The 26,500-nt window shown below is 25.7% G+C and overlaps 2 protein-coding genes across 7 annotated transcripts in view; one reads left to right on the top strand and one right to left on the bottom strand.

Moving 5' to 3' along the window:
• The window catches only part of LOC126899282 (uncharacterized protein PF3D7_1120000-like), a 29,817-nt gene extending 5,176 nt beyond the window's left edge, over window positions 1-24,641 (bottom strand). Inside the window, exons 1-19 of one of the 6 annotated variants that reach the window (XM_050674005.1) lie at window positions 24,502-24,641; window positions 24,397-24,445; window positions 23,282-23,305; window positions 21,291-21,428; window positions 20,781-20,795; window positions 17,308-17,355; window positions 16,983-17,024; window positions 16,117-16,158; window positions 14,709-14,750; window positions 10,866-10,901; window positions 10,766-10,804; window positions 10,365-10,406; window positions 9,810-9,896; window positions 9,366-9,401; window positions 9,252-9,290; window positions 9,118-9,129; window positions 8,024-8,116; window positions 5,215-5,250; window positions 5,000-5,035 (exon numbers count right to left, since the gene is read on the bottom strand). In XM_050674005.1, the coding sequence (XP_050529962.1) occupies window positions 5,000-5,035; window positions 5,215-5,250; window positions 8,024-8,116; window positions 9,118-9,129; window positions 9,252-9,290; window positions 9,366-9,401; window positions 9,810-9,896; window positions 10,365-10,406; window positions 10,766-10,804; window positions 10,866-10,901; window positions 14,709-14,750; window positions 16,117-16,158; window positions 16,983-17,024; window positions 17,308-17,355; window positions 20,781-20,795; window positions 21,291-21,428; window positions 23,282-23,305; window positions 24,397-24,445; window positions 24,502-24,513 (868 nt within the window). In that variant the 5' untranslated portion in view covers window positions 24,514-24,641. Of the gene's footprint in view, window positions 1-4,999; window positions 5,036-5,214; window positions 5,251-8,023; window positions 8,117-9,117; window positions 9,130-9,251; window positions 9,291-9,365; window positions 9,402-9,809; window positions 9,897-10,364; window positions 10,407-10,455; window positions 10,465-10,765; window positions 10,805-10,865; window positions 10,902-14,708; window positions 14,751-15,600; window positions 15,643-16,116; window positions 16,159-16,982; window positions 17,025-17,307; window positions 17,356-20,780; window positions 20,796-21,290; window positions 21,429-23,281; window positions 23,306-24,396; window positions 24,446-24,501 lie in introns of all 6 variants that reach the window. The other 5 variants (XM_050674006.1, XM_050674007.1, XM_050674009.1 and 2 more) reach the window with 5 other exon arrangements.
• Window positions 23,332-26,202, top strand: LOC126899288 (uncharacterized). The gene is made up of 4 exons (XM_050674038.1): window positions 23,332-24,334; window positions 25,311-25,400; window positions 25,822-25,869; window positions 25,935-26,202. The coding sequence occupies exons 1-4, from the start codon at window positions 24,268-24,270 to the stop codon at window positions 26,045-26,047; spliced, it is 318 nt and encodes a 105-aa protein (XP_050529995.1). The 5' UTR covers window positions 23,332-24,267; the 3' UTR covers window positions 26,048-26,202.
• Window positions 26,203-26,500: the final 298 nt, after the last annotated feature.

Genomic DNA, 26,500 nt, shown 5'->3' with positions numbered 1-26,500 from the left:
AAACGACTAATGAGTTAAAACCAGAATAATCTTTTCATTATTCCACTCCTGATATTAGCAATAATCAAAGCTGAAATTTTTTTGCTTAAACCTGTATGTTTGGTCGGCTTAATGAACTGTATGAAAAACAACTTATTCAAAATTATTTTTAATTGAAGTAGAAAAAATTTATTTTTTTCTTCGCCTTACTCACCTACTTGGGGTCAGCCAAACCTAATAAGATTTTATTTAAAAGTTCCTTCAACCACCTTATGCCAATACTGCCTAATATTATACATACTTCTACTGGCACTTCATCTGGTCCTACTGCTTTATTATTTTTCATTGACGCAACAGTCTCCCATACATCTTCTCAATAATTATATCTATCAGTCCCTTATTCTACGATATATCCTCTAATGTCTCTTTTGGGTACTCCTTATTCAGTAATTTTTCAAAATACTCTTTCCACTTTTTTTCAGATAATCACTCAAGAGTATCTTATTATCAACACTTTTTAGACACCTTATATAATGATAATCTTTAGACCTTTTCTCTCTTACTTTTGCAAGTATATAGATTTCTTTCTCGTCTTCCTTTGTTCCTAGCCTATCATACAACTCATAATACCTCTTAAACTTCGCCTTACTTACTGCAAACTTGACTTCTTTGCATAAGTATTTAAACTCCATCCTATCTTCTCTCTTATTACTCTTCTGTCATACATTAAATTTTTTTTTCTTACTTTCTATGATTTTTTGAACGTCCTCATCCCACCAACAGATTTCCTTGTTTTCTGGTATTCTACACTAATTCTTACCAACAATTTCCTTTTCTGTATTTTTTACACAACTAGCAGAACTAATCCACACATTATTTATATCTCCCTCGACTTCCACACTAACATCTCATTTACCGTCTTTAAAAACTCTTTCATTTTCCCCATTTAATTTCTACCACCGGTCCTCGATTTTTCTCCTGTGTTCTTTCTGTTATTGTATATTTCCTTATCACTACACCACAAATCTATTACCATCAGTCTATGTTGTGTAGTTACACTCTCATCTGGTATAACTTTACAATCTTTTACTCGCTTTACGCTCTCTTTCTTCCACAAAAAAAAAAAATCAATCTGTGATCTATTACTCTCACTCTTATAAGTTATATAATATTATTCCCTCTTTCTAAAATAAGTATTAATCACAGCAATTGCACTTTTTATAAAAATTATCTTTAATTCTAAAATTAAATACATTTTAAAATAATTATATTTCTCAAAGAAGCCATTTCTAGCTTTGTCTTTTTAAAAAGAACTCGCTCCAATTTTCCGAATTCGGAATAATCTAGAAGAACACGATCTTTTTGGACAGAATTCCTTCTCAACACTAAACCCAATTAATACTTAATAAATCATATAAAATTGCTATAAGACTTTTAAAACTGTATCAGTTTATAAATTGATTTTATATGTATCAATTTTTATTGATTTGTAGTGCACTATACAATTTTTTTTTACTTTTACTTATCAGTCATAATGATTTCAGTACCTGTCTTCTTATTTTTTCAATAATAAGTTCATAGTAGTGTTGTAAAATTTACAAATATTTAATACTAGATAAAGTTTTGAGAAATTTCTTCAAAAAATGGTGAAAAAATTGAACATTTTTATTATATAATTTAAATTTAAAACTTACCTGTTAGGTATAAGTTATATAAGTGTATTATAAAAATTCTCTTAACTTTTTAAATTCATTTAAAATATTATATTTTAGTCAGAATCTACTATTAAATTGTTTGGCACAAAGAAGTGTTAAGCAGTAAATCATATATGAAAAGTTAAATTTAGGCGAAAATTATTGTTTTCAAATATCTTTGTTTGATATTTGGGAAAACAGAAGATACCTTTGTTATAGAATAGGTAAGGGACGGTGCAAGGTAGATTTTGTATTGTAAGTTAGTCGTGAGCTGGACATCGAATAGTAATTCCGGAGCACCTATGTGCATCTAAAGTTTTATTCGTATGTGAAATGTAAAAGTTATATCGTAAAAAATACAGTCCACATTATTAACTAAAATAGAGTGTTTATAGTAAAATTAAAAATATCATAAACTACCGACCAATCTTCGATAATTTTATATACATCTTAAATAAAAACGTTATTTTATAAAAAAACAATAGGTAATATACCAAATAATCAATGACAGAAACTTAATTTATAAAAAAATAACCAACTTATCCAGTTGGCGCAGGAAAAATGGCGCTGCCATCGTCCAATGCACTTAGAGTATATTGCAATAGTAATATTCATTGGTTGAGTAGCCTGGTCCTCTAGATAGGGTGTTAAGCGCAGGGCTAACAACCCTACCTTGTAAAAAAAATCATATGTTTAGGATTCACACACCAAGCATCGGAATAGAATTAATGGAAAATGAACTGAAAATCGGAAATTGGACTTGATTTGTGGTATATGGAACGTAAAGACCATGTACATGACTGGTGCGGTATGGGAATTAGTAAGGGAAGTGGGAAAACATAGAATGAAGTGTATAGCCTTGCAGTAGATGAGATGGGAAGATGTCATGACAAATAAGATATCATAAAGAACCATATTTAATGGTAACTGTGAGCATGGCCACAGTTTAGGAAGGGGCTTTGCTGCACATGAGTCAATTATGCATGCAGTAAAAGACTTCAAAGATATCGACCCAAAACTTTTAACATTAATTCTAAAAACAGAGAATGCTGCTATTGTATTGATTAATTTACATGCACCTCTGAAGAGGAGAAAGAATATTTTTATGTTCACTAGATAATGAATTTGATTCATCGGAGAGAAGTTTTAGAATAGTTCTGGAAGATTTAATTGCAATATTAGGTCAAGAGGCAGGATACAGGAGTTACATTGGATCGTAGAGTTTACACGTAATCACTAATAATAACGGGACACAATTAATTGACTTTGCAGTAGAAAAGGGCTAGTAATAAAAAGTACCATTTCTCCGACAAAATATATACATAAGTACACGTGGATCTCTCCGGGCGGAAGATATAGAAACTAAATTGACCATGTGTTAGTCTCAAATAGGTTTAAAATAGCATAATAAATATAAGAATCCCATGTAGTGTGGATATAGGCTTTGACCACCTATTACTTGTCATATGTATAAAAGTAAAACCCAAGCAATTAGTTAAAATTGACAAAAGAAAAATACAGAATAATTCGATATAAGTAAACTAGACCCGATTATAAGCAAAGTTTTTGAAGACAATATTAATAATGAGTTGCATTAAAAACGAAGGTTGTTTAACGAAGTAGTGGATAGAGAATGGGAACGAATAAAGGAGACTGTAAATAATATGGAAATAAAGACTCTAGGGAATAAAAAACTAAAATCTAAGCCGTGGTTTAATGGGATCTGATAGGTAGCAGTATATAGACAACAATAGTTAAATGCACACAAACAACGAAAAACTGATTTGTCAAATATGGTCAAATGAGGAATTACCAATAGACTGGAAGACATCAGTGTTATGTCCAATCCACGAGAAAGGGAATAAACAGGACTGCAATAACTATAGGGGAATAGCTATCCTAAATGTGATGTACAAAGTATTTTCGAACTGCATACTATCATGGTTAAAGGGTAAAGCAGAAGACACTATAGGTGATTATCAGGGAGGTCGACAGTAGATCAGATATTTATCTTCAGACAGCTGTTTTAAAAAAGATGGGAGTTCAACATAGAGGCATATGTTTTTTTTATCGACTTCAAAAAAGCGTATGATAGTATTCACAGAGCTAGCCTAATAAATTGTCTGGAAGAATTTAATTTACCATAAAAATAAATAAGGTTAATTGGAATAAGCATCACAGAAACATTCAAAAAAATCAATGTAGCAAGTGCAGAAACAACGCCAATACTAATAAAATCTGGATTAAGCTCACTGTCTTAATATCTCTATCACTGATTCTATATAGCTTAATTTTAGAAAAAGTAGTAAGAGAAATGTATATTTAATCACAAGAAGTAGTTAAGTTACAAGAATCATCTATAGCGGTTTTGACATATGCGGATGATGTGGTACTAATGAACAAATCACACGATAATTTAAGTTCTCTATTCACTCGTTTGGAGGAAAATACAATGAAAGTGGGATTATAAATAAACGAGGAAAAAAATACATGGTTATGGGTAGAAAAGATAATGCGGTCATTTTTCCTCGTCTAAAATTTGGTAAATATGAGTTCAGTAGATGCAAACAAGTTAAGTACCTGGGTTTCATATTAACAGAAAATGACACTGATAAAGAAATAGCATCAAGAGTACTATAAGGAAATAAATGCTTCTATGGACTTACCAAAATACTAGGATCATGATCTCTGTCAATAGAAATGAAGATACAACTATACAGAATCTTAATACGCCCAGTTGTTACGTATGGATCTGAGGCCTGGCCACGAATAAAGACTGAGGAAAGGAAATTACTAGTTATTGAAATAAAAGTCTTAAAGAAGATTTTTGAACCTTTAAAGACGGAGAAACGGGAGAATGGAGAACAAGAAAAAATGAGGAATTGAGAAGGGTGTTCTGGAAAAGAAACATATTGAGTGTAATTAGAAACTGAAGACTTCAATGGATTGGATTTGCTATACGAAGACAAAACCATCTTATATGGATGATCATGGGCGAGAACCCAGTTGGTCAGAGATCACTGAGAAGATCACGATTGAGGTAGGAAGATGTAATAAGAAACGACGCGGAAAAACTAAACGGAGCACGGAATAGGAAAACAAGAGCGATGGATAGGGAAGGCTGGAGAATAGGATGTGTGATGGGATGGTTTTGATGGCTGTAAAACCCAAGAGAAAAAGAAACCAGCTTATCCAAACATAACTTTTGCTATAAAATATTTTAATTAACACTTATTATTCATTTAAATCTAAAATATTTCATTGATTTCAGATATAAATAAACTATCAATATATCAATTTTTTTCAAAAAATATTTCTATGCTTACCTATATTTGATTCCATTACAGAATTTTTAAGTTGTTCTAAAGAAGAATAGTAAAAATTTAAATATTAAAATAGAGTTAAATAGTGATTTTCAAATCGATAATTAATAACTATTTATTTAAAAAAATTGGCGCAAAGAATTAAAATTATTATTTTTTTCGACAAACATTAAGTTTTTAAATAAATTATATAACAATTGACGAGGAAGAATACGTACCTCTTTCTTCTTCGGTAAGTTCAGGTATTTCATCAACTTTGTACAAAAATGAAAACTATTAATTATCTAATAATTAAACATCTATTTCTGATGAATTGAAAAAAAATATATAAGCGGATGATGAATCATCGAAAATATATTGTGTAGAAAATATGCATAAAAAAATGGTTCATTAATAGAAAATCAAAATTCTTAAAAATTGAGATGGCTCAAATTCTTTAATTAATTACTTCTTTAATAGTAATTTTCATGGAGATGTATGAAATGAGAATAACTTCTAAAGTACTGATTTAAACGTTATTATAGACTTATTTTATCGACTAGATTTAAAAATAGATAATAAGATAGTATTATTTATTGACTGAATATTTAGTATAAAATTATCTGAGCTTATATCTTTGGTCTCGAATTATATAGCAAAAGATTTACTAAATTTTATTATTAACACGCCAAAACATAGAAAGAGAAACACTTTTCATTTTGGTAAAGTATGAACAAAATTTTCATAAAATATTTGAAACATTAATTTATTTATGAAACCATATAATTTGCATAGTGGTATAACAATATAAAAATAAAATATTTCAATTGTAACAACTAGACCTGCTAGCCTCTATTATTTTTTATTCATGTAAAATTTTTTTAACAAAATTTATGGATGAATAACATTTTTTTTTCATTGGCATGGCAAAAGTTATTATAATTCATAGAATAGAATATGTATTAGTTAATATTTATATTATAATGAAATATTTAGTTATAATATCAATTTATAGTTTATTTTTTTATTTTCCATATTAAAGTATGAGGTTTTCCTATTTGTGTTTATAATAAGTGAAACTTATTGCTGTGTTCTGGTATGAGAAGAAATTTGTTATAAAGATCTTACTATAGTTACTAATTTTTCTCATGTGTGTTTGATCAAAATAACTTTATACTGGTGCAGTATTAAATAAAAAAGGTTAGGTTGTTTTTAAATTAACAAGGGAAAATTTCAGTGAAAATTTGTTTTACTATTAATTGAGGAATATAATTATATGAACCACTAATATCCATGCAGCGAAGTATTTTACATAAGAGTATCTAGAAGAGTATTTTGAAAAATTGTTGAATGATGAGTACCCAAAAGAGACATTAGAGGATATCTCGTGGAATGAGGGACTGGTTGATAAAATTAGTCAGAAAGAGGTATGGGGGGAGGCTGTGGCATCAATGAAAAAGAATAAATCAGTAGGACCAGATGAAGTGCCAGTAGAAGTATGGATAATATTAGGCAGTATTGGCATAAGGTGGTTGAAGGAACTTTTAAATAAAATCTTATTAGAAGAGAAAATACCAAATGAATGGAGGAATAGTATTATGGTGCCGATATTTAAAGGTAAAGGAGACATACAGGAGTGTGGAAATTATAGAGACATAAAAGTTATGAGTCATAGTATGAAGATTTGGGAAAAGGGAATAAATAAAAGAGTAAGAAATCAGACATCGGTATCTAAAAATCAGTTTCGATTTATGCCTGGTAAGTCGATAATGTAGCTAGTATTTTGTGTGAGGCAACTAATAGAAAAGTTTAGAGAAAAGAAGAAAAATCTGTGTATGGTATTTATAGATTTAGAGAAAGCGTATGACAGAGTACCGAGAGAGGTTTTAAAATGGGCATTAATGAGAAAAGTAGTCCCGAAAAGGCACATTAATATAGAAGAGGATATGTATGATGGCACTTGTACTAGGGTAAAAAGCGCAGGAGGAATATCAGAAGGTTTTCGAGTAAGAGTAGGAGTGCACCAAGGTTCTGCTTTAAGCCCTTACTTATTCTCTATAGTGATGGATGAAATTACTAGAGAAATACAAGGAGCGGTGCCGTGGTACATGTTGTTTGCTGACGATGTAGTATTAATAGGATAAAATAAGGAGGAAATTAATCAAAGGCTAGAGGTGTGGAGATCAGCTTTTGAAGAAAAGGGTTTAAGAATAAGTAGAAGTAAGACAGAGTATATAGAGTACGAGTTTGACAAAGGAGAACACGAGGTAGGTGAAATGAGGAGGCCAGTGACAATAGGCGAGGACATGATTGGAGAGGTGGAGAGTTTATAAGTATTTAGGGTCAGTTGTGCAAAAGAGTGGTGGTATTGACGAGTATGTACGACACAGAATTAAGTGCTGGTGATTGAAGTGGAGAAAAGCTTCTGGCGCCTTTGCTGTAAAGGGATAAACATAAAACTAGTTCATTTTTTTTTTTATGATTATTATATTCAAAAATATGCTTTTTTGTGTTAAAATTTGGTTTTGTATTTTAGTTTATTTTAATATACCTTATAAGGGGTACACTGATTTCCATGAATATTATATAAATCTAATTGACATAGAACATAAATTTAAACTTATTTCAATTTTTTTTTCTTTTAAATCGAAAAAATTAATTTTAATATTTGAATCAACTTAAATTGCAAATTTTATTAAAAATGAATGTGACGAACGTTTGTCGAATCATTGATATCATTGCCAGAGGCAATGATTTTTTTTTTCAATTTTTCTTAATTCTTTTTGAGTTAGAATTTTGCTTTTGGTTTAATCCACCAATTTCTTAAAATTGAACACTATTTACAGATTTGCATCAAAGCATTTCTTATGATAGTGATTTTAATCATTGTCAGATATCATCTATACTTGTCCCAACTATGCCAAGCTTACACTGTGCTATCGTCTTTTAAATAGGTAATGATAAAACATCCGCCCTCTACATTGTTTAATAACAGAACGAGAATGTATAGTTCCACCCAATAAAAATATTGTACAGTGATTAACTTACTTAATAATAATTGAGTTTCAATGTCGACTTCATTATTAACGTCATTATTAATATTATTGTTGTTATTGTCGTCGTCGTCGTTGTCATCGTAAACTTTTTGAAAAAATGCAGTTCATTAGATCATAGAAAATAATTATAGTAGAAATTTGAACATGAACATATGTTATGTGATGAGGTTTACTTGGGTATTAATTAGGGATATAGAGAGAGGCAGTGGAGGGCAGGGTTAGAAACCGAAATGATTTTGCTTTTTCAAAAAATTTGTAACGTATCTATAAGTTAGTTGAACTATCTCGAATTTTTGTCAAGAATTTCAAAGGTAAATAATAATTGTAAAAACCGACAGTATTATAAAATCACCTTTAAAACTAAAATTTAACTTTATTATGTTTAAAAACTCAAATTAACTGATATATTTTTTTTGGTTACCCATAACTTATTTACCATATGTTTAAAAAAAATTGAAGACAAAAAGATTTAGAGAGTGAANGTTTAAAAAAAATTGAAGACAAAAAGATTTAGGGAGTGAAAGATTCTATGAAGATATCTAAACTCGTATAATTGAATTTTAGTAGTAAATTTTATGAGGACGTTATAATGTATTTCCACTATTGAGTAGACACTAAAAGTTTAATTTACTTATATCATAAGTGAATATCTACTAGAGTTCTTGGAGGATACCTAAATACATTTTAGATTCAAAACAAAGCTGAAAAGATATTAATTTTGCTATGATGTGTTTTTTTTTTATGTTTGTCTCTACTTTTTCTCAGCTCAACCCCACCGATTTATTTCAACAATACGAAAAAAATCACAAATCGTATCTAGTTAAATACATTGCCCTTTAATTGAAAAAAAATTCCCTTGTTCTTTGAAAACGTAGGAAATCCCCTAAAAATTACAATTTTTTCATCTAATTTTAATTTTATATAAGAAATGGTTTCATTAAACTAATATATTATATTAATATAATAATTGATATTACAATATGGATAATTAATATTATAAAATCTACTATTTAAAGAAAATACAGATTTAAAATCTAAAATTATCAAGGACTTTATGAAATAAAAATGTTTTAATATCGTATTTACCTTCAGGATCTGCAAAATATAAAATAATTGTAAAATTTGTTCTTAAATTAATACAAATTATAATGAATAGTACTATGATCTATATGATATATTTTTATCAAATAAAAAAAAAAAAAATTTATACAAATACATACTAATATTATATTTTTTTAGTGATTCATTTTTAAGGAATCCTATATAATAAAAATTGCAAAAATAATTTAATTTGTAAAATAATTTAATAAAACAATAAAAATAAAAATTTTTACTTCGTTCTGCCATGGATATTCCATCTATTTGATCGACTGAGTTCAAAAAAAATAATATATTATTTGATTTTCTATAAGTTACAGTTGTAGCTTAGGGACAATCAGAAAAAGACGTACCTATTTTTAAAACATCAACCCTACCGTATCGTATATTGATAGTCACAATATTTTTATAGAAATACGATAAACTTTATTTATCCTATAATATTACAAACAGGAAGCAATTATCATATACTACACAAAATGCCATTTTTCTGATCATCCCTAAACTTCAGTTGTAGTCGAATAATATAAAACAAATTTTCATGTTAATATTATTATACTTATTTTATCGACTTTTTAAATAAATAATGATAAAACAACCGCGCTGTATATTGATTAATAACAGAACTAGAATTTATGGTTCCAATCTCCAATAGAAATATTGTACCCTGATTGACTTACTTAATAATAATTGAGTTTCAATGCTGTCTTCATTATTAACTTCATTATCAATTTTATTGTCATTATTGTCTTCGTCGTCATCGTAAACTATTTTAAAAATGCAATACAAATAGGAACCGAAATTATTTTGTTTTTTCAACAAATTTGTTACATATCTAGTAAGTTAGTTAATTTATCTTGAATTTTTTTCAAGATTTTGTAAGATGCATAATAATTATAAAATTCTAATTTAATAAAAAAAATTGACTTTGTCATGTTTAAAAATTGATATTAATCGATTTATTTTTTTTGGTTAATTTTGATATAAACGCTACAATTTATTTATAGTTAAATTTTATATGTATCTGTAACTTATTTACCATAAGTTTAAAAGAATGTGAAGTTAAAAATATTTAGATTTTATTATAGATTTCTAACCCTGTATAATTGAATTTTTGTAGTAAATTTTAAGATGGTGCTAAAATGGATAGCCGCTACTGAGTAGATACTAAATGTATAATATATAAGAAATGGTATCATTAAACTGATATAATTTACTAATAATAAAATACATACTTATAAAATCTAACATTTTAAGAAAATACAGATTTTTAAAATCTGAAATATTCAAGGCCTTCATTAAAATAAAATGTTTTAATATATTTACCTTCAGGATCTATAACAAAAAATTGTAATATTTCTTCATAAATTCATACAATTTATTACGAATATTACTATGATGTAACGTCTTATATTAAACTATATAAATATGAATAAAATATTCTTAATAATGATGAAATAAGTTTCTTTGGCATAAAACTAAAATATAAAAGATAATGTACAAAAAAACACTTATATAACGATTCAAATATTTCAATAGATAGAATGTAATAAAACTTTTTTAATTTCTTTTTATATAATTTACAGAATAATAATTAAACATTTAAAATAGGAATATTTTAAAAAATAAAGCGTACCCATATTGTGTTTTTTAAATGATTCATTTCTAAGGAATTCTATATAATAGAATGCAAATGTCAAATAATTTAATTAAACAATAAAATTAATAAAATTTACTTCGTTCTTCCTTGGAAATTCCTTTTATTTCATCGACTTAAAAAAAACAAAAATATTATTTAATTTTCTATAAGTTACAGCTGTAATTTAAGGACGATCAGAAAAAAACGTATTTATTTTTAAAAAAACCCAGCACAGGGGGGTCGCGGCACAGTGGTGACGTGGTATAGATGGATTAAGTATAATGATATCTGACAGTGATTTTAATCACTATCAAAAAAAAAACGCTTCGATGCAAATCTTTAGATAGTGTTTAATTTTAAAAAATTGGTGGACTATTCCAAAAGCTACATTATCTGCTAGTTCATTATTAATATCCTAATTAAGATAAAGTATGTAGAATGAAAAAGGGATTATTAAAAAATATTATTTCTCATAAAAAAATAATGTTGATCCATACACTTTTCAATATGTCATAGCATTATAAAGTTAAAAATTTAAAAAATAAAATCGAGAATTTTCACACAATAATAGCATTCGGTAGCCATTTTCACCGTGAAGATAAAATAAAGTCCGAAATTTTTTTTTTTCATGATAAAGTATATTACATTAGCTTTAATTTAAGATATATATAAAAGTGTCAGACCTTCCGGAACATTTTCAAAATTTAAGTTAAAAAAATTAATTTTTTGTGAAAAAGTTGTCATTTTAAATCCCCCCTTGTGGGCAGGTTAAGGGTTAAATTTATGAAAAAAATATACCAAATGAAAGGTAATGATATTATGCATCTATATAAAAAAGAATTATATTGATATGTTCATTTTTGAAAAAGTTATGGCACTTTTAAGTAAAAAAAATTGAAAAAATTTCGAAAATTAGCGATTTTTAAATTTGTAATTTTTTTGGAGGTTTCCCCCATTTACGGGGAACGAGGGAATTTTTTTCAATTTTTAAGGGTAATGTCTTCGACTAGATACGATTTGTGATCTTTTGACGTATCATTGAAAGAAATCGGTTCGGTGAGAGCTGAGAAAAAGTGGTAACAGACACAAAAAAAAAAAAAAAACACATCTTAGTAAAACCAATACCTTCTCAGCTTCGCATCGAAGCTAAAATGGTTACATTACCACGTTGTATAATCACAACCTTTTTATAGAAATATGATAAACTATAGTTGTAACTTGAAGAAAATCGGATAATATTAAATAAATTTCTATTAAAAAATATTTTCAGTCGAATAAATGTGATCTCATAAAAAAATTGTGTTGTCATTTGAAAATCAATAGTGATATGATGTTAGAGTTTAAGGATGATAGCATAAAATTAATTTTTCGTATAAAATGGCTTAATTTTAAACAATTTAAATTATATATTGATTTATTCCTCACGTATTAGTTTTATTTTAAACAAAACCTGAGGTCGCTATCTTATCTAGTATTATACGTCTTTAAATTTAGTCAATTTATTTCGTGCGAAAGGTCTTTTTAAAAATAACAAGATCTATGGGACTACTACATATCGGCCAGAAAAGATTATTTTGAAGGAAATACCTTTTAATAATGTTTATCTTCATTTTTGTAATTATTAAAAATAAAATCTAGGTACTTTTTTAACAGACCTAGTATAGTATAGTATGGGATTTATTAAATAAAATACACTGTAACTTAAGTAAATCCAAAACAATAAAAAGCTACTATTTTTGTCAATTTTACATCCTTTATAACTACATGAAGGAGTGAGTTGTAATAAATTACCAAAATTATTTTCTTATAATATTGAGCCATATGTGGAGAGCTTAATTCTATTTTTTAAGCTAAGAAGGTATTAATTTTACTCTGATGAGTGTTTTTTTTTATTTTAGCTTCGATGCGAAGCTGAGAAGGTATTAATTTTACTATGATGTGTTTTTTTTTGTGTCTGTCACTACTTTTTTTCAAATCTCACAGAACCGATTTCTTTTAACCTACAGGTTCATAGATCTTCAATCATATCTAGTCGAAGACATTACTCTCAAAAATTGAAAAAATGTCTCTCATTCCCTTTAAATGGAGGAATCTCCAAAAAAATTACAAATTTAAAAATTGCTAATTTTAAAAATATTCTAAATGGTATGATATAAGGACAATCTATTATTGTTTTTTTACAATTGATATTAATGGAAAATAAAATGTTGACATGTCAATGTTTAGTATTGCATTATTACTTTTTAAGTTATAATTTAAAGTTTTAGGCAAGTGGGGTACGCTACATAAAAGAATTCTTATCTGTGCGTTATGGTAAATATAACACAATACTGGTTATCGATCAGTCAAACTTTTATTTAAATCATTTAATAGTAAAAAAATAATAGGTTCCTATTTAAATTTTGATTGTTTACCATAATACATATTTATAATAGTTTATATAAATAAATTAAATATTAATGTACATATTTTTGTAAAAGAAACTCATTATTTAACGAAGAAAAGGAATTCAAGCTTATTAAATTACACTGTATAAAGTTAGTGCTTGTTTATACTAAAGAAACATTGAATTATCCTCTTTTTTTAATTTTACATAAAAATGTTATTATAAAATTTATTGTAAGTTTAATATATATTGAAAAAAAAGTAAAATGTATTATATATATATTTTTTTTTTTTGGTAAAACTGTTAATTTAAGGTTATTAAATTAAATAAAACCCAGTACAGGGGGGTCGCAGCACAGTGGTGACGTGTCATAGTTGGGTCTAAGTATAATGATATCTGACAGTGATTAAAATCACTGTCATAAAAAACGCTTCGATGCAAATCTTTAGATTTGCATAATTTAAAAAAATTGGTGGATTATTACAAAAGCTACATGATCTGCTATTTCCTTATTTATATACTGATTAAGATAAAGTATGTCGATTGAAAGAGGGACATAAATAATATTTCTCATAAAAAAATTATATTGATCCGTACATTTTCAAAAAGTTATAGCATTTTAAAGTTAAAAATGTAAAATATAAAATCGTGAATTTTCATACAAAAATAGCATTTGGTAGCCATTTCGGAAGACAAAATAAAGTCCGGAATTTGTTTTCTATGATAAAGTATATTATATTAGCTTTAATTTAAGATATATATTAAAGTGTCAGACTTTCCGGAACACTTTCAAAAGTTAAGTTGGAAAAGTTATTTTTTATGAAAAAGTTGTCATTTTAAATCTCCCCCTTTGGGCAGGTTAAGTATTTGATTTAAAAAAAATATATACCAAATGAAAGGTAAAGTCATCATTAATCTACAAAAAAAAAGTATATTAATTTTATAATTTTTAAAAAAAGGAAGCACTTTTAATTTTAAAAAAATTTCAAAAATTAGCGATTTTTAAATTTATAATTTTTTTGGAGATTTCCTCCATTAACGAGGGGAACGAGGGAACTTTTTCTATTTTTGAGGATAATGTCTTCGACTAGATACGATTTGTGATCTTTTGACGTATCGTTGAAAGAAATCAGTCCAGTGAAAATTGAGAAAAAGTGGCAACGACACAAAAAAAAACACATCATAATAAAACCAATACTTTCTCAGCTTCGCATCGAAGCTAAAATATAAAATATAAAATCGAGAATTTTCACACAAAAATAGTTCTAAAAATTTTGTTCTAAAATTACAATTTATTTAATTGATCATCGTTTATGATAAAGGTTTTATAATGTTTCTACACAATTAAAGTTACGGTATTTAACTTTGATGGGAAAAAAAAATATTTACCTACATATTATTGTAGAGTTTTTTGAATTGAACAATATTTTTTTTATAAAAATTAAAAACTTTGATTTGTTTCTTAGAAAATTTTTATCTTATCCTTAAATTAATCATTTTATAAATATTTTAAGTAGTAATCATGTTTTATCATATTTACAAAAAGGTAATTACTTTGTTTTAACTCGTTTACAAAGTCCATAAAGTTCTTATCATCTATACCACAAAAATACAAAAATTAATATTTGTACATAAATATTGGTTCATGACAATGACTGTTAGTGCTTCAGATAAAATATTTGTAGTGGCCTCTTTAAATTACGAAGTTTCCTCCCAAGTAGCCTATTTTGGGTGTAAAGTAGTTTTTAGAAAAATATTTCACTTTAAACGTCATTTTCTCGCTTCTTTTAAAAAATCTTATAAAATGTAATATATTTTTAACAATTATTTTTTAATACAAAGTTTTAAATTGACACTAAAATATATTACATCGTCAATTGCAAACAATTTTAATAAATTCAAATAATTAAAATATATCGAGAAACCAACCATGAGACATTTCACCGTTCATGAAACTTACAACATTATCGTTTTAATTAAAAAAAAAAAGATTAATGACATAATTATAAATATAAATAACTACAAGTCATAATATAATCTGAGGTAAAAGAACAATTTCTTTTTATTGTTAATAAGGCTTTTGCAGCTCTGACCATTAGCTTCTAGAGACTAGTTAGTATTGAGTAAGTTTTAACAAATTAATTATTAATAAACTGATTGACCAGAATTTTTAAAAAAATAATGGCAATATTTATTGATTTTTTTTAGAATTCAATCGAAAAAAAAAAGTCTCATAAAATTGTTTTATAAACTTAAACTAGTATTCTTAAATAATGAAATATAACAAAAAAGTATAAAAATTTATTTTAATTTTTATAATGTATTCAATTTTAGCTCGATGATTTTGTAATAACTAAAATTGTATGTAAAAATAGTCGAAGATTTAATTTATAAACTATTGGTTCATAACTAATTTAATTATTTATTTTAATATTGAGAAACCAACCATGATCTATTTCCTCGTTTATGAAACTTAAATCATTTTCGTCTTAAACAAATAAAAAAATTAGTGACACAATTATAAATATAAATAATTACAAGTCATAATATAATCTGAGGGTAAAAGAACAATTTCTTTTTATTGTTAATAAGGCTTTTGCAGCTCTGACCATTAGCTTCTAGAGACTAGTTAGTATTGAGTAAGTTTTAACAAATTAATTATTAATAAACTGATTGACCAGAATTTTTAAAAAAATAATGGCAATATTTATTGATTTTTTTTAGAATTCAATCGAAAAAAAAAAGTCTCATAAAATTGTTTTATAAACTTAAACTAGTATTCTTAAATAATGAAATATAACAAAAAAGTATAAAAATTTATTTTAATTTTTATAATGTATTCAATTTTAGCTCGATGATTTTGTAATAACTAAAATTGTATGTAAAAATAGTCGAAGATTTAATTTATAAACTATTGGTTCATAACTAATTTAATTATTTATTTTAATATTGAGAAACCAACCATGATCTATTTCCTCGTTTATGAAACTTAAATCATTTTCGTCTTAAACAAATAAAAAAATTAGTGACACAATTATAAATATAAATAATTACAAGTCATAATATAATCTGAGGGTAAAAGAACAATTTCTTTTTATTGTTAATAAGGCTTTTGCAGCTCTGACCATTAGCTTCTAGAGACTAGTTAGTATTGAGTAAGTTTTAACAAATTAATTATTAATAAACTGATTGACCAGAATTTTTAACAAAATAATGGCAATATTTATTGATTTTTTTTAGAATTCAATATTATAATAATTAATTATAATGATTGAAAAGGAAGATTTATATGAGAGTGTAATTTTTTTTCTAATAATATTTTTTAATAGATAAGACAATTACAAAAAAATTTAAGTAAAAATTATTAGATAAATTATTCAAATTTCATAAAAGCATGTATAAACCTCATTTATTTGAAAATAAGTATAAAATATATTCATAGAGCTAAGCTGGATTATACTCTAAATCAAAATTTTTTCTTTAAATTTCATGGTAAAAATTGTATGTAAAAAAATAATTTTTATAAAATAGTATTCATTTAATCCCTTAATCATATCACTCAAAATTGATTAATAAAAATACTATATATCCAATCAAAAAAAAAATCAAGTCTCATAAAATTGTTATATAAACTTAAACTGGTATTCTTAAATAATGAAATATAACAAAAAAGTATAAAAATTTATTTTAATCCTTATAATGTATTCAATTTTAGCTCGATGATTTTCTAACAACTAAAATTGTATGTAAAAATAGTCGATGATTTGATTTATAAACTTATTGGTTCATAACTAATTTAATTATTTATTTTAATATTGAGAAACCAACCATGATATATTTCCTCGTTTGTGAAACTTAAATCATTTTCGTCTTAAATAAATAAAAAGATTAATGACACAATTATAAATATAAATAACTACAAGTCATAATATAATCTGAGTGTAAAAGTGAGAACTGTTTTTTATTGTTAAAAGGCTTTGGCAGATCGAAAATATAAATACTAGAATCCTTCAAGCCTAACGATAATATTTTGTTAGTTAAACATTTTAAATTAGTTAATAATATTTATTTAAAAAGTAATAATATTCATTATTGTTGGTAAAAATTCTTCAATATATATTTTTTAATTATATAAATATATTGGAATACATACCTAAATCTAATGATAAATCAAGTGTTTTACCAGTAGTACCACGGACACCTTTTGGACGAAAAATTTCCTTTTAATTTGCTTTATAATATTTTTATACTTCAGAGGTAAATTATCTCATATTTCATATAAAAATTGAGGGCTTATGATAGTTTACCTTATAGTAGAATTGTTAATATATGTACTAAATATTACATTTATATATGAATAAATCAAAAATCATCTAAAGAATGTTCCTTTTTAGGGTATTAAAAATAACAATTTATTAACACATGTTTCAACCCCTAACCCAGCCATACCAAGTGAGAGGGTTGCTAACTTATCACAGGGTTGTTAGTCGAAAGGTAAAGTGACAATTGGGATCTTCTGTCGCACCTGGCGCACCATAGAGTATACAGCCTTATCACAGTAACGAACTCTGTTGTGATGAACCTTTATTTCTCGACTACTCGTGGGCACTATATAAATAAAAACATACAAACACCGCAAAATAACGAGCCTGCTACAAACAAGGATTCTACGGACAATGTGTCGGAACAAGAACGTGAACTGGCGACTCTTCGCAGAAGAATCGCCGAACTTGATGGTGTCAATGCGAACAACGGGACACTTGGTGAACCGTCTAATAGCAAAGAGACAGCAACGTCAAAAAATGCAGACCAGGAATCGCAAGATCGACTGGGAACAGAGCAGGGGCTACGCATTGAATATTGTGTTGGAGACTTGATACTGTCGGGTCCTTATGGAACCGACGTACCAAGGTTTGAAGACACCAGATTCATTCATGGAATACTTGTGATCAGTGCAGCCCAAAAGAGCTCTCTTAAGTGGCTCACTGATCATGTCAACCTGATAAAACCTTAGGACGGTGCAGAAATCCAAATAGAAGCCTAAAACCCGATCAAGTACAAACGAATGGTCACTCATATACTTATGTAATATAAAAATAAATTTTAACATAAAAATACTCAAAACATTAATGTACAACGAAAAAAAATATATACGATACTCAGTCCCGGATGGGACTCATCCAAAGATGGGGATCTCGGCCCCGGAAAATGGCCGACGCCTTACAAAAGTTAATACATAATTCAAAAACAATGTCACACGCGGAAAAAAACAAAATAATGTTGGTTGTAGGCACACAGCCAAAATACCACGACGATTGTTCAAAGGGGGAAGTGAGAGTCAATTTTTTTTACACACCGCGCGAAACACACCGACGACGACGATCACGTTTGAGAGAGGGTATCGGCTTAACAATTTACAAAATATAAAAAATATATAAGTATGAACAATATTAAAATTATACAGGTATTGATAGTGGTGACCAGTTTCATATAGGAACGATTATTAAATTGATAAAGAATATTGTGTGTATAGCGTTCACCTTGATAACAACAGTACAGTTTTCTGATTATACGGCCGGATATAACGTACGCGCGCCCATTAGCAAAGCAAAACAGTAAATTTATCGGTTCCGGAGATTGCCACGAACTGATGATGCCCCGACATTCATTTACTCCGACACTGTAAAAAAATCCTCCGAATACATTTACTCCGACAACAATTACTACGAATACCTGGTTACAAAAATTTGGATGTTACTACGACTACGAATACTCCGAATAGGACTATTAATTGATTGCTCCGAATGAAATTAGCTCCGAATATCGATTATTCGCGAAATCGATTAAAAAATTATCAAATTTCGGAGTAGATGAATATCGTAGCAATATATTATCTGATGGAAAAATATAACCCTTATCACTAATTAATAAATATTAATTAATATAATAAAATAGCGTTATAATTGATTACTGTCTATTAACGATTATATTATTATATTATTANAGGCTATTCAGATATTTTTTTCAAGGAAATATTAAACTGATTTCAATAAATGTATATTAGATTTTAAACAAAAAGAACTTTAAATAAATAATTTTTTACTCCTTAATATTTTTAACTTTTTTTTGAGCACCACTGGAGATTATAATGGTTTTACTTATAATTTAACATTGATTATAAAACTCATGTCACAAAATTAAATTTTTTTAACGATGAGTTAATATATTTTTAATTTTAGATGACACACAGAATTTTTAAATAAGAAAAAATTAATTCTACTTATATATAACCAAAACTTACTAATTCTTAGCATAACTCATATTAGACTTGTAGCAAAACTTACACAGTTTAATACTATTTTAATTTTTTTTAATATAAGTTAAAAATAATTTTAGTAATTAATTTTCAATTAAAATTGCTGAAAGAAAAATTAATCATACTCTTCTGAGTCTATAAAAACCTATTGGAAGAAACTTCCAGAAAGTAATAAGACTAAAAAAAATGTGTTCAACAATTACTGCATTGAAGTTGTATACACTGTGTTATTTTATACTTAGATATCCTAATGCAGCACAGGAAAAAATCCAGACATCCCCAAGAATGATTTTATATTGTACAAACAATTTTATGTGTTATATTAGTTATTATTTTTTAATATTACACACTTAGGAATTAATCACTAATAAAATTGCACAAGACAATTTTTACAGCAAATATTTCTTATAGAAAAATTAGTTTTCAAATGGATCTCTTAGATGTTAAAAAATAAGTTACTGTTAGATAAAATTTTGTGGATCGACTGAAAAAACAGTTAACTAACAGTTTTTTGATTTGATGAAAATATTTTGTAATTATTGGATAATTAAAAAATAAAATTCTCAAAGATAAATATATATTCTAACAATAGAGAAAACTTTTTCAAAAATGTACATTTGTATTAAACACTATTAATTTTATGTTACTTAATGAATGACTATTATCATTCGAGTATTAATAACATATGTCAAATGTGAGAAATTGTACCAGAAAATAATAAGCAAAATATATATTTTTGTATAATAACTATAGTAGCAAATAAATGCTAATTGAATAGAACATTTTAATTTAAATTTTACAATACTATTAATAATAATATAATTAATTTAATAATGTAGTGTTTCTGTTGCCACGTGACCCTGACGTTGCAACATATACGATCAATGCGCCTTATTACTAACAATGCAATCGAAATATAATATAATTTTCGATGCATAATCAAAGTATCGATAATGTCAGAATTTTTACTATCTCATTTTTTAAATTTAATGTCGGAGTAAAATCCGTCAAAATTTTGGTAACCTATGAATCAGATGGTTGGAGTACCAGATGTTCGTAACAATTACTACTTTGTCAAATGTCGAAGTATGTAAATGTCGGAGCATCATCAGTTCGTGGCAAAGGTGCTCTCCCAAATTTATCTATACCATAAAAATTCAAATTTTGTCACGTTACACGGTAAAAACCAAAAAATAAATAAAAAATGTTTAAATCTATTTTTTATCTAATTTATAATTTATTTTGTAATGAATCACAATTTAAATCAACTAGATGATAGTAAAATAATATATATATATATTTAAACTTACTTAATACTTTATTTTCTAAAAATAAATTTATAATTTAAATTAATTAATTTCCATGTTTATATTAATGGAATAACATATTAAATATTTACTGCAGCTAATATTATTTCATACTATTATTTTAAATTATTATATGCATGTTACTCTGATATAGTTATTGACTAAGACACTCATTTTATCGAAAACTATTGAAAAGTTTTAATTTTTGTTAAGAGAAAAATTATTTGGTTCAAAGAACTACAATATTATATAATTGAATAGACATTTTTGTCAATCCTTTGAGATTGAGAACCTAAAAATTAATTTTTTCATAAAAGTCCTTATTTTTAATTTGATAATATATTATGTTTAGTAACTTGATGGATATATGTAACAATACCATATCTCACTGATATTGAACGAGCCATTTTACATTATCAACATGTCAGAAGTCAAAAAATCTTTAAATTTCTATAACTATATAAATATTTTTTTAGAAAAAAAAGAAATGTTATCACTTAAATTTATAATTACTTTTATCAAAATGAGCCCCACAAGTTTTACATGGTAAATAGTCTGATAAGTCATCCAGACAGTCCCTGCAGTATACTTGTTGACAGCACGGCGCTTTAACTTGACGATCGGGTGGCGATTTATGGCAATACATACACACTGAAAATAAGTTTAATAAATAAATAATATTTAAATAAGTATGTATTAATTGGAAAATAAAAAAAATTTTAATTCAAAAGCCACAAAACTTATTAAAAAACTGCGGATACATATTTCGGGAACAATGTTACCATTATCATCCTTAAAAACATACTATACATATAATCATATTATTATGTGTATGTGTTGACAAAAAAAAAAAATAGTTTTATTAAAAAACCAAACATTTTCTAGTTATTATGATTTTGAGGGGAATCAAATAATTAACGTAAAAAGAATCATTCTATATAATAAATAATATATATACTGTATATTAGCTTTGATGAGAAGCTGAGAAACTGAGAAGGTAATAATTTTATTATAATATGTTTTTTTTTTGTGTCTGTTACCACTTTTTTTCAGCTCTCACCAAACCGATTTCTTTCAACGATACGATATTGATCAAAAATTGTATCTAGTCGAAGACATTGCCCTTAAAAATGTTAAAAATTCTCTCATTCTCTGTAAATGGCGGAAATCCCCATAAAATATTCAATGGTAATTTTTTAACTTAACTTTTGAAAATGGTCCGGAAATACTGACACTTTTATATGTATCTTAAATTAAAGCTTATGTGATATACTTAAATTTGTAAAAAAATGACTTCTGAACATATCTTGCTGGTGAAAACATACATTAAAGTTAAATAAAAAGTACAATTTTTGGGAAAAATTGTTATTTTTTTATTAAATTGTTGTATAAAAACTTAATTAAAATGTGTTTATTCGAAATTAGTAAACTCTTGCATTGGCGTATTAAGAAAAGGGTAACAGGGAACCAAACTCCTTATTTTTTTTTTCAAAAATAATTATTTTGACTTTAAACTTAAAGAATTTAAAAAAAAATGTTATTTTAAAATACCTTACAAAAAGAGAACTGAATTTTATGAATCATTATTGTGTAAAAATTGGAATTAAATTTTCAAAAGTTAGTTTTTTGTGGAAATATTACCATTTTAAAATCCTCCTGTGGGCAGGTAAAGGGTTAAATCGGTAGTAAAATCTTCTCATCATCACTTCAAAGTTAAAGTATAAGAGATTTGGTATTATAGATAATATGAAAGAGAATTACTGAATAAAAAACTTGAGGATGGATGTTTTCAAATATTATATTAGAAAACTATATATAGCTAGAAGATATAACTGAGAATCCTAAGCATTTGCATAAAATGTATTTGAAGTTGACACATTTTATTGAATAGCATAAAAAATACTATAATAAGTGACATTAATAGGAAAGACAGGCAAAATTAGCTTACAAAAAAAATAAATATCATAATTGAAAAAAAGAGCAATTGGCTGAATTTTTAGAAAAATAATTATTAGAATAAATATATAAAATTTGAATAATAAGTATGTTAAAAAAAATATTAATTGATAGTTTCGGTAAATATCAAAACTTTTTGCAGGAAAAACGGTAAAAAAAAAATAACTAATTTAAAATGTTGATAAATTAAAAAAAAGTTTTTTCTTTTTAGAGATAAATTAAATATATAAATAAATATGTTTTTATTATAGACTGAAAATTTAAAAATTGTAAATAAATTTACAACAAAATGATAATCGGATCAAAAATCATAAGATTTTTTTATTAGATTTGGGACACAATACAAATGGATAAAAATTCGACAGAAAATCATATTCATATCTAAAAAATGTTTAATGAAATCATGTTTTACATTATTTGATGTTTAATAATATTTGAGTAACATAATTATTGCGACACCCTATTTTCCTCATTTAAAAATTTTGATCACTGTACTTTTTGTTTTTCCTTTATACTAAAATAATTAATTTAATTCTTATTTAACTTACATACATCTTTGACAGGATAATCACCTGAAACAATAATGTTCATAAATAGCTTACCAAATAATGACACAAACATATTTGCAAAATTTGAAATTATGTATTACGAAAAAATTTTAAAAATTAGATCTTTTATAATAACTAGATAATATTGTTGTACCAAATTATAATTAATTCAACTAAAAATTCTCCATATTTTACTATAACTAAATTTAAAAAATTTTCAATATAGAGTGGAGCACATTTTGTGACCACTTTTAGAAGCAATTTTAATTTTAATATTGTATACTACTTGATCAGAATTTATTTAGTTTTCAAAACTTTTTAGTCTTATCTCAACTATAATAAAATTTAAATACTGTTTTATGGTTGTATTCGTGATAGATGTACATAGTTTCATAAACAAGGTGTTTCTTTTAACGCTAGACACTAAATTAAAATATGTTTTTTGTGAATTTTTTTTTAGTTTTTGTTAATTAAATTTATCTGTTATAAAATATTTTTTATGTTCATCCCTTATATCTTATAAGGGTGTTAATTTTATTTTAAATAGCAATATATGTATTTTCATAGCTTAATAAATATAATATGATATAATTAAGAAAATGATTGATCAATAAAACTTTTGGTCTAATAATTTGGAAGTTATTAACATTTTAAAATATAGACTGGAATTAAAGCGAGAATATTGCTATTTTTATCATTAGTCACTTCTCGACCGCTCTCCTCCTCCTACTTAGGAGCAAAATAGTAAATATCTTCCGAAACATTGGTCTAAAAGCCATTTTCTTAATTAGATCATTTACTATTTTATAAGCTAGTTAAATACATATGTTGCCATTTGGAAAAATAAAGTTGACATCCCTATAAGATCAAGTATCTAGCATTAAAAAAATCACCTTGTAGTCACCTACATTATGGTGGGATGCTGATTAGAATATTATGTGGCTTTGCCCTATTTAATTAATACAATTAAAATTTTTTTAACTTTGATGAGTTATTTATACTTATTAAATATTCAAGTTTTATTATACAGCATTATTGCAATTAGTTTTATCCGTATATATTAAATACATTTTAAATATTATTAGGATTAGTAATAGTATAAAATGCTTCCGTACTTGCTGCTTTACACCATGAAAAATTTAAAACCATCAAGAAGAATAATTTCTGTGAACACAAATAAATAAATGATATTTAAACTAAAAGTCTTTTATGATACATACCATTTTTTTCATTTTAGTAATAGTTTGAAAATGTTTGTGTGAGTAATTAAATTTTCTTTCAAGAATTAGTTATAATATGTAAGAAAATTTTAAAGTTTTAGAAGCTATAATTGAAAGAGTGTATAAATGAAATAATGTACAAATTTTACCTATATATTCTGACATATTTCATCCCGAGCAAACAAAACGCAATATTTGCAAACAGAAAATAAACATATTTTTGCTCTTTATAAAGCAAAATAGTTTTAGATTAATTTTATTTAAAAAAATAAATCATCTTTTTATAGTATATTTGCTGATTATCACTTTTTTTTTATAACAGTTCCATATTAAATTTTAAATATTTTAATATTTTATTCTGTTATTTTTAACTAAAATTCACATATTGAAATGTTTGAGATTTTTGAACATTTAAAGTTCTAGTTTTCTAGTAACCCATTACACAACACTATTTATAAAAAACATTTCATGCCTTTAATGTTTGGATTTTTCCATAAATTAGATATATTAATAATTTAAAATTTAGTAGAATGAAAATCAATTATTAAATTTAAATAAAGTTAAAAATTTATGGCTAATAAAAAAAAATATTAATTTTTATTTTATTTTATAAGCACACGAAAATATTAAGCTATGGTTTATAAATAAATTTTGTTTATTAGTGACATTTTCTATTTACTTTAAAACATATGAATTTAATTTATACGTTATTATGCATAATTTATATAATGAAATTGTATTTTATTCCAATTTAATGATATTAAATCATATTTTTTTTTATTAAAATTGAAATAATTACTATATTTCAGTTATGTCTAAAAATATGTTTATATCAAACAGCGAAGATCAGTATTCTGAAATTTTGCAACGTTCCTTGGGTGATTTCCTAGTAAAATTAGGTAATGTCTGAAAAACGTATTGCCAACTTGATGTAAAACTTATTAATGTTGAAAAAATTAATTTTTTGAGATTATAGTCGTAAACTGAAAAAATGAACATTTAATATAGTGACAAATCTTATAAAAAAAAAGAGGAATATCTAAATAAATGGTTGGGTTAAGCGAATACATAGTTATTCCAACTGTCTTAATTTGAATTGTCGCTATATTAACCATTTTCTTTTTCAACAAATTAATTAAAATGAAATCATAAAAATAAATGTAGACATTCATGAGTTCTTATTCTAAATTAACTGAAAATATAAAACTGTTTGGAAAGTTTTGTTGGAAGTTAATAGTATATACTACACACACCAACATAATTGTCTTTCCATTAATATATTTTTTTACTTCATCATTAATATTTATAAATTTATTATAGGCGAAGGTGCAATAATGGTTATTGGTGCCTCATTGATGTTAAGCAGAAGTAACATATTTTTTTCCATGTATAATGCTATATTATATATAAAACTATTGAAAATATATATTTAGGAATATGGCCAATTTTATTTGGAATGTCTTATGGTGCTGGTATAGCATTTGGTAACATTTCCTCAGAAATTTCAAAAAATAATTTAAAAGTAAAAAATTGTAAAGAAAATTAGCTGATGACACAAATAATACATAGCAAACAATCAATAGTTTCCTTGGAAACCCGTGAATTATATTTATGTATAATAGCTAAACTAAACGAATAAAGATTTCAATTATTTAAAACTCCTTCATATATATATACATTATATATATATTAAAAATTATAAACTAGCAATCTAAAAATAATTTGTAAAATTATAAATACCTAATCATAAATAATTTATTATTGTAATAAATGTTTAGTACATTATAGGGTCATTAAACTGTTAGTTGTTTTAAGACAATTTACGATTTTATTTTTGCTTTTATTAAGTCAATGATAAATATTTTATAACGAATATTTTTTTAATTGGGTTCAAAACTCGGTGACGGGTGGCTTCATTTGCCAAATGATCTATTCGGTAATTGGAATCGCCACCCCCCTCTCTCCGGCGACGGACTAACCACCCGTCCCGGAGTATAAA

Source organism: Daktulosphaira vitifoliae, unplaced genomic scaffold (assembly GCF_025091365.1).
Source record: "Daktulosphaira vitifoliae isolate Bord-2020 unplaced genomic scaffold, ASM2509136v1 Scaffold_2, whole genome shotgun sequence".
NCBI lineage: Eukaryota > Metazoa > Arthropoda > Insecta > Hemiptera > Phylloxeridae > Daktulosphaira > Daktulosphaira vitifoliae.
Note: the sequence above shows the minus strand (reverse complement) of the source record. Positions and strands in the feature narration are given on the sequence as shown.